At 41.0% G+C, this 9,406-nt stretch overlaps 1 protein-coding gene across 19 annotated transcripts in view; it reads right to left on the bottom strand.

Moving 5' to 3' along the window:
* Positions 1 to 1,199: 1,199 nt before the first annotated feature.
* LOC105486606 (zinc finger protein 487) overlaps positions 1,200 to 9,406 on the bottom strand; it is a 46,616-nt gene continuing 38,409 nt past the window's right edge. For all 19 annotated transcript variants that reach the window (XM_011749518.3, XM_011749519.3, XM_024794348.2 and 16 more), the window contains one exon: positions 1,200 to 4,728. In XM_011749518.3, the coding sequence (XP_011747820.1) occupies positions 4,244 to 4,728 (485 nt within the window). In that variant the 3' untranslated portion in view covers positions 1,200 to 4,243. The remainder of the gene's footprint in view (positions 4,729 to 9,406) is intronic.

The following is a 9,406-nucleotide window of genomic DNA, read 5'->3' as shown; positions in this document are numbered from 1 at the left end:
CTGCTTTTCTATTTGGCTACATAAAAAGATGACTTTTATCCTCTTGTCTAATTTTGCTATTTATCATTGTGTGATATCTATTTTCATACCATTATGGGTACAAGTTCCACTTTGATATAAATAAAGGTGCTCTTATTTGCCTTTTAATTGCTTTTGCCAAAAATATTTTTCCCATTTCTTTGCTTTCCTTCCTTCATCTCTTAGATTTTTTTTTTTTTTTTTTTTTTTTGAGAAGCAGTTTCACTCTTGTTGCCCAGGCTGTAGTGCAATGGCGCAATCTCGGCTCACCACAACCTCTACCTCCTAGGTTCAAGCGATTCTCCTGCCTCAGCCTCCCGAGTAGCTGGGATTACAGGCATGCACCACCACGCCCAGCTAATTTTGTACTTTTAGTGGAGACGAGGTTTTTCCATGTTGGTCAGGCTGGTCTCAAACTCCCAACCTCAGGTGTCTGCCTACCTCGGCCTCCCAAAGTGCTGGGATTACAGGTGTGAGCCACCCCGCCCAGCCTTTTAGGTTTCTTAAAAGCATGTTTTTAAGAAACAATATGGCTGTATTCTGGTTTTTTAAACCCGGTATGATAGTCTGTCTTGGATAAGAAATTCAGCCATTCATACTTTTTGTAATGTATTTTGGTTTTGCTCTGAATCTTGGTTTATCAACTATTATATTAATATTTGAACATAATATATCCATTTCAATTTATACCGTAAATCACACTTTCTCAGTTCCTTTACCTCTTCTGGTTTGTTCAGAAAAGAAAGGTCTGAAATGTGAAATAGAATTACAGGCACAAATGCCAGAGAGTGTAACTGCGAACTGTCTATACTACCCCATAAATACACCTAAATGGGGAAAAAAATCATTTACTGAAATAGTCTGAAGATGCACTTGATTTCTTCCTCCAGATACTCTATATTTTATCCCTGTATCAAGCAGCAACACCAGAAAATGGCTTAGAGCAGTGCTGTCCAACTTGGTAGCCACTAGCCACATGTGGCAACTAAGCACTTAAAATGTTACTATGTGACTTATGAAACAGATTTTAATTATATTTCAATATCCACATATGGCTAGTGGTTACTCTACTAATCTACATACTATACCAGACTACAATATTTTGATTCTCTGAAAACCTATATTCACTGAGTTTTCTCATAGCTCTTGAGTCCTTTGTTCCCACTGAAGAACTACTGAAAGAGGCTGAATTTCTTTTATTGAAGTTATTGGAAGGTTGTACACTTCATGGCCCATCCAGAGTGCAAAAAGAGAACAATTTCAGACTCACTGCCAGGAAGTTTTCATGCCCCATTCATAATCAATACTGTTTTTCTTTATGGAAATATAAATCATGTGACAGATGTCTGCCTTGTGCAATGGCTATCAAAAATATTCAAATTTACAGCTCAATTTTGATAACTATGAAAGACCATAAAACTTGTACTTACCTATATATTAAATCATGCTATCAGTCTGCTATTGTCTATTTTCCTGTTGATTTCTATATTTCCATTCTAATGACCCTTAAAAGCCTCATACAATGCATTATAAATAAAGCTGATAATAACAACTAAACAACTCACCTGGGATTTGTTCATTTTCTACTGGTCTTGGGAAAATGTAAAGGTAATGCTGGGAAAGAGGAACTAAGAATAAAGTTAGGAGAAATCTGGCCCACCTTGCTGCTCCTGGATCCAACTTCCTAAAATGCTACACAGAAGAGACCATTTGAACAATGTGGAGACATCTCTATGACCAGATTGTGTTGAGCTTAGACATGCAATTTTTCACTGGGTGAAAGTAAACACATGTATCCCAATGATTAACAATTTATGTCACTAAGACACAAAAAAATTTAAAATACAAACAATTTATAAATGACAGGATCCTAATATAAAAGTGTCTTCATTAAAACTGATGTGGTAGGAAACACTCAGGTTGTACTGTTTATCTGTTTTCCTATGAATATAATACTGGGAATATTGTTGAACAATTTACAGAAATTCTAAAAAAGAGAATGAATGCTTCAGTACAAGATTTTTTAGTATTTGTTCGAATTTCATTACAGTTTCATACTCTTTTGATAAGACTTGTTTCAGCTGTGCAAAGGAATAAAGAAACCACGAAACTTTCTTTTTTTGAAACAAAGTCTCGCTTTGTTGCCCAGGCTGGCATGCAGTGGCACGATCTCAACTCACTGCAACCTCCACCTCCCAGGTTCAAGCGATTCTCCTGCCCCAGCCTTTCGAGGAGCTGAGATTGTAGGCACCTGCCACCACGCCCAGCTAATTTTTTGTATTTTTAGTAGAGATGGGGTTTCCCCATGTTGGCCAGGCTGGTCTCGAACTCCTGATCTCAGGTGATCCACCTGCCTCGGCCTCTCAAAGTGCTGGGATACAGGTGTGAGCCACCGCGCCCGGAATAAACTCTTATCTTGATCAGTAACAAAGGAGTGACCTGTAATAATTCACTGATTCTCTCAGGCTCCATATATTTTATCTTTCAAATAAGGCAGAAATAGTTAAATACTGTATACTCTTCCTGCACTACCATCTTGTGATTCTAAGGTAAGAATAAAAAGAGAATAAAGGCCAGGTGCGGTGCCTCATGCTTGTAATCCCAGCACTTTGGGAGGCCAAAGCAGGCAGATCACCTGAGGTCAGGAGTTCAAGACCAGCCTGGCCAACATGGCGAAACCATGTCTCTACTAAAAATACAAAAATTAGCTGGGTCTGGTGGCACACACCTGTAATCCCAGCTACTCAGGAGGCTGAGGCAGAAGAATCGCTTGAAGCCAGGAGGCGAAGGTTGCAGTGAACCGAGATTACCCCACTGCACTCCAGCCTGGGCAACAGAGTGAGACTCCATCTCAAAAAAATAATAAATAAAAATATCAATTATTGGCCAGGCATGGTGGCTCACATCTGTAATCTCAGCACTTTGGGAGGCCAAGGTGGGCAGATCACTTGAGGTCAGGAGTTCCAGACCACCCTGGCCAACATGGTAAAAATCTGTCTTTACAAAAAATACAAAAATTAGCTGAGCATGGTGGCACATGCCTATAGTCCCAGCTACTTGGGAGGCTGAGGCACAACAATCACTTGAACCTGGGAGGAGGAGGCTGCAGTGAACTGAGATTGTGTCACTGCACTCCAGCCTGGGCAACAGAGTGAGACTCTGATTCAAAAAGAAACAAAAAACAACAAAAAAAGAAGGGCTGGGGGTGGTGGTTCACGCCTGTAATCCTAACACTCTGGCAGGCCAAGGCGGGTGGATCACCTGAGCTCAGGAGTTCAAGAACAGCCTGACCAACATGGTGAAACCCCGTCTCTCCTAAAAATACAAAATTAGCCAGGCATGGTGGCGCACGCCTGTAATCCCAGCTACTTGGGAGGCTGAGGCAGGAGGATCGCTTGAACCTGGGAGACAGAGGTTGCGATGAGCCAAGATCACGCCATTGCACTCCAGCCTGGGCAGTAAGAGCGAAACTCTGTCTCAAAAAAATAACAACAAAAGAAAAGAAAAAAAGATAAAATGTCAATTATTTGCTGTTCAATGAAACATCACTTCTAGGCAAAAGATTTCTCATCTTTATTGGGTGTTCTCACCCCAACCTGGGTTGTTTCTGCTATGGAATGAGTCCAAGAAGGTGAAGGTTTCTGAGCCTTCAGGATGTTGACAAGGGTTTCCTCTATGTTGTCTCTCTGATGTTTAGCAAAGTCAGGATTCTGGTAAAAGGTTTCATTATATTCATAGGGTTGCTCCCCTGTGTGTGTTCTCTGATGTGCTGTGAGGGATGACTTCTAGTAGAAAGTTTTCCCACATTCACTACATTCATAGAGTTTTTCTCCTCTATCTGTTTTCTGATATACAGAAAGCTTTGGCTTATAGCAAAATGTACTAGCATGCTGATTAATTTTATAGGCATTCTTTCCTATACGTGTTTCTTGATGCTGAGTGAAATTTGGCTTCTTGCAGAATACTTTCAAATCTCTATTACAGTCAAAAGTTTTCTCTCCTCTGTAACTTCGTAGCATGAGGAGTGATTTCTTGCCAAAACTATTCTCTCGCATTACACTCATAGTGTTCCATCTCCATTAACTCTGTGGTGTTTACTTACAGGTGGCTTCTCACCAGACCTCCTCTCACATTCATTGAATTCATAGGAACTCTCCCTTATGTGAGTTATCTGATGAACAATGAATATTGGTCTATCGGAAAGGCTCTCACATGTCCATTATATTCACAGGGTCTCCCATGAGCACACTCTCTTATGGGTAATGCAGGCTGCCTCTTCATGAAAAGCCTTCCCACACTGATTGTATTCAAAACACTGCTTCAGAGTTTGATGCCTAAATAGGTCCTCATTCTGAAAGACGGCTTTCCCATTTCCATCATATTCCAAAGGTTTCCCTCTGACATAAGGATTTTCACGCTTCATACAAAGGAAAACTTTCCCATGTGCATTACACTCAGAAGGGTTCCTTATAAAGGAGCTTCTATTACTAATAATTAATTCCAAAATATAATTCAAATTCACTCCATATGAGTCACAGTTGCCACGTATTTTTCTTAATAGAATGGGGTTTGTGTCAAGATAAAATGTTTTTCCTAATACACCATTTCTGTCCATAGTCAGTGTTTTGTTGCTGAAAAAATCAACTTTCTGCAAATGCTGGTCTTGATTTTCCTGTCTCTTCTCCAACAGGTTATCATCTATGCAGCAGTCTAGAAACAAGAATAAGTTACCACAGATTATAAATGTTAATATATTTCTTATGAAAAGGAGACATATTCACATGCTTTTTTTTTTTTTTTTTTTTTGGCACAGTGTCTGGCTCTGTCACCCAGGCTGGATTGTGCAGTGGTATAATCATGGCTCACTGCAGCCTCAACTTCCCAGGCTCAGGTGATGCTCCCACCTCAGCTTCTCGGGTAAATGGGATTACATGTATGTACTACCATGCCTGGCTAATTTTTTGTATTTTTTGTAGAGATGGAGTTTTTTGCCATGTTATCCAGGCTGGTCTCAAACTCCTGTTGCCCGGGCTGTAATGCAGTGGCAGCATCACAGCTCACTGCAGCCTTGACCTACTGGGCTCAAGAAATCCACCTGCCTCGGCCTCCCAAAGTGCTGAGATTACAGGCATAAGCCACTGCACCCGACCCAGGCTGTTCTTATAACAGGATCATATGCATACGTTTATTCATCTAGAATATCATCATGTAACTCATAGTCTGAGATTTCACTTATATGATCAATTACACTGTAATTACTAGAGTCTACAATGCTTCTGCTTCATCTTCTGATTTGCCTAATAATTGTGAAGAGACTTCCTCTTGTCAATTTTCTACTCTTTGCAATTAACGGAAGAAAATAAAAGTTCTCAACTTCAACTGTGCCCATTGAATTATTAAAAAAAAAAAAAAAAAAAGAGAGAGAGAGAGAGAGAGTTGGGCGCAGTGGCTCACGCCCGTAATTCCAGCACTTTCGGAGGCTGAGGAGGGTGGATCACCTGAAGTCAAGCGTTCCAGACCAGCCCGGACAACATGGCGAAACGACGTCTCTACTAAAAATACAAAAAGTAGCCAGGTGTGGTGGTGCGCACCTGTAATCCCAGCTACTCAGGAGGCTGAGGCAGGGGAATTGCTTGAACCCAGGAGGCAGAGGTTGCAGTGAGCTGAGATCATGCCACTGCATTCCAGCCTGGGTGACAGAGCAAGACTCAGTGTCAAGGAAAGGAAAGGAAAGGAAAGGAAAGGGGAGGGGAGGGGAGGGGAGGTAGGAAGGAAAAAAGAAAGAAAGAAAAAGAAAGAAAGGAAAGAAAAGAAAGAAAGAAAAGAAACAAAACAAAAAGAAAAGGAAGAGTCAGGTACAGTGGTTGACACCTGTAATCCCAGCACTTTGGGAGGCCAAGGCAGGAGGATCACCTGAGGTCAGGAGTTCAAAACCAGCCTTGCCAACATGGCAAACCCCATCTCTAGTAAAAATACAAAAAAAAAAAAGCCAGGACACAGTAGTAGGTGTCTGTAGTCCCATCTACTTGGGTGGCTGAGGCAGTAGAAGCACTTGAACCTGAGAGGTAGAGGTTGCAATGAGCTGAGATTGCACTGCTCCACTCCAGCCTGGGCAACAGAGTGAGACTCCATCTCAAAAAGAAATGAATAAACAAAATTAAAAAAGAAAGAAAGAAAGGAAGAAACTACAAATAAGGTTTCTCCAGGCTTCTTTTATATTTTTGTCATAAGTGATGCAATACTTCAAGCAGCTCAATAAGAAAACTGAAGGATGATATAATAGTGACAGTGATCTTCACTATTGTATTATCCTTATAAGCAATTCCATCATTCTATTCTTTTCTATTTTAGTTTATTTTACCACAGTTGGACATAACTGATGAGTAATGTTGAAATAATTGCGGCCGGGCGCGGTGGCTCAAGCCTGTAATCCCAGCACTTTGGGAGGCCGAGACGGGTGGATCACGAGGTCAGGAGATCGAGACCATCCTGGCTAACACGGTGAAACCCCGTCTCTACTAAAAAAATACAAAAAAATAGCCGGGCGAGGTGGTGGGCGCCTGTAGTCCCAGCTACTCGGGAGGCTGAGGCAGGAGAATGGCGTGAACCCGGGAGGCGGAGCTTGCAGTGAGCTGAGATCCGGCCACTGCACTCCAGCCTGGGCGACAGAGCGAGACTCCGTTTCAAAAAAAAAAAAAGAAAGAAATAATTGCTAAGGAAATAACATAGCAAAATGTTTCAAACTTTAGAAAAATAGATCACTAAAATAGTATCATGCTTCTTAGATTATAAATGGGACCAATTAACTCAAACGATAACAGCAAAAAAAAAATGAGTTTCATTCAATTAAAAAATATAAGTAGGCCAGGCACAGTGGATCAAGCCTCTAAACTAGCATTCTGGGAGGCAGAGGTGGAAGAATTGCTTAAGGCCAGGAGTTCAAGACCAGTCTGGGCAACACAGCAAGACCCCATCAATACAAGTTTATATAGATACATATATACACACACACACAAATAAATAAATAAATAAATATATATATACACACACACATATATAAATTTTCTCTGTTTATCTAAGTTAGAAAAAAAAATTTTTTTTGAGATAGGATCAAAAGAGATCAACCTGCACTCCAGCCTGGAAGACAACGCAAGACTCCATCTCATTTAAAAAAAAAAAAAAAAAAGAACTGTGTCAAAAATAAACTCAAAAGCTAAATTTGGGTCCACTGAGAGGTAACATTCTATTTTGTTTATTATTTGGACCATATATCATTTATACTTCTTTTATATTCTAAGGTTTCCTGTTCACATTTCATATATGATTCTCAAACTCCATATAGCTTGATTTTTGTTTTGTTGTTACAGACAGCCTCTTACTCTGTCATCCAGACTGGAATGCAGTGGCATGATCATAGCTCACTGCAGCTTCAAACTCCTGGGCTCAAGCGATCCTCCTACTTCAGCCTCCCAAAACTGAGACTACTGGTGTACGACCATGTCTGGGTAATTTATTTATTTATTTATTTTTGAGAAGGAGTTTCACTCTCGTTGCCCAAGCTGGAGTGCAATGGCACAATCTCGGCTCACCACAAACTCCGCCTCCCGGGTTCAAGTGATTCTCCTGCCTCAGCCTCCCAAGTAGCTGGGATTACAGGCATGCACCACCACGCCCAGCTAATTTTGTATTTTTAGTAGAGACGGGTTTTTCCATGTTGGTCAGGCTGGTTCGAACTCCCAACCTCAGGTGATCTGCACACCTTGGCCTCCCAAAGTGCTGGGATTATAAGCAGGAGCCTCCGTGCCTGGCCTAATTTTTCATTTTTTGTACAGATGGATCCTCATTATGCTGCCTAGGCTGGTCTCAAACTCTTGACCTCAAGCAATCCTCTTGGGTTAGTCTCCCAAAGTGCTGGGATTACAGGAGTGAGCCACCGCACTGAGCTTATATAACTTGGTTTTTGATTTGACAATATCCATCTTTTAGTAAGATGGTTTAGCCCCTTTCACTGTATTATGACTTCTAAAATAACTGGATTGGTTTTCTCTTTTTCACTTAAGAGTTTCCAGTTGTTCTAATTTTTACCGGCCTTTCCCCACTCTTTCATTTTTTTTTTTTTTTTTTTTGAGATGGAGTCTTGCTCTTGTCACCCAGGCTGCAGTGCAGTGGCACGATCTCTGCTCGCGCCAATGTCTGCTTCCCAGGTTGAAGTTTCTCCTGCCTCAGCTTCCTGAATAGCTGGGATTACAGGCATCCACCACCACACCCAGCTAATTTTTGTACTTTCAGTAGAGATGGCATTTTGCCTTGCTGGTCAGGCTGATCTCGAACTCCTGACCTCAGGTGACCAACCCGCCTCGGCCTCCCAAAGTGCTGGGATTACAGGCCTGAGTCACCAAGCCCGGCCTCATTGGTCTTTTTTTTTTTTTTTTTTTTTTAGTCTAATCCAATACAGTTAATTTTTTTCTTTTCCATTTTCTTCTTTTTAAAAGTCTAGAAATTACACATACTACTTTCTTTTAGCATTTACTCATTACATGTTACCGTTTATATTTAATGCAACAGTATTTCTTCTTAACAACGAAAGGAATTTAGAGGCCAGGCGCAGTGGCTCATACCTGTAATCCCAGCACTTTGGGAGGCCAAGGGGGGCAGATCACTTGAGGCCAGGAGTTTGAGACCAGCTTGGCCAAGATGGCAAAACCTCATCTCTACTAAAAATACCAAAACTAGTCAGGTGTGGTGATACACACCATCTGTGGTCCCAACTACTAGGGAGGCTGAGGTATGAGAATCTCTGAGCCTGGGAGGCAGAGGTTGCACTGAGTCAAGATTGTAACACTGCACTCTAGCCTGTGAGACAGAGAGAGACTGTCTCAAAAAAAAAAAAAAAAAGAAAAAAAAAAAGAAAGAAAAAGAAAAAAAAACAAGGATTTTAGAACACAATTCAGATCAACTGGTAACTGATTCACATGTTGGATTATTTTTCAGTATTTTATTTTTATTGTTTTACATCCAACTGGGCATCATTACTATTTTATACAAAAAATGTTTGTTTAAATTTATGTGTCTATCTCTTATTTCTTCCCAAAACTGTTTCTCCCCATTTTCTCCCATCCAGTTAATGGTATCATCACACAGCCAGTGCCTCAGTATAAAACCTTTGAGATCATGCTTATTAGCTTTTTCTTATGCCCATAATCCAATTTAGCAGCAAATTCTGTTTTGGCTACAAATTCCAAATATATAGCACCCCAGTGAGCAGTCTGTCTGACAGCATCTCTCACATGCTCCCCATTACCCTGACTTCCACCCAGCCCGGCTCACTGCTGTCCTGCACAAATGACACTCTGGCCTAAGGTTCACGACACAGGATATACCATCTGGC

This window comes from Macaca nemestrina, chromosome 9 (genome assembly GCF_043159975.1).
Source record: "Macaca nemestrina isolate mMacNem1 chromosome 9, mMacNem.hap1, whole genome shotgun sequence".
Classification (NCBI taxonomy): Eukaryota; Metazoa; Chordata; class Mammalia; order Primates; family Cercopithecidae; genus Macaca; species Macaca nemestrina.
Note: the sequence above shows the minus strand (reverse complement) of the source record. Positions and strands in the feature narration are given on the sequence as shown.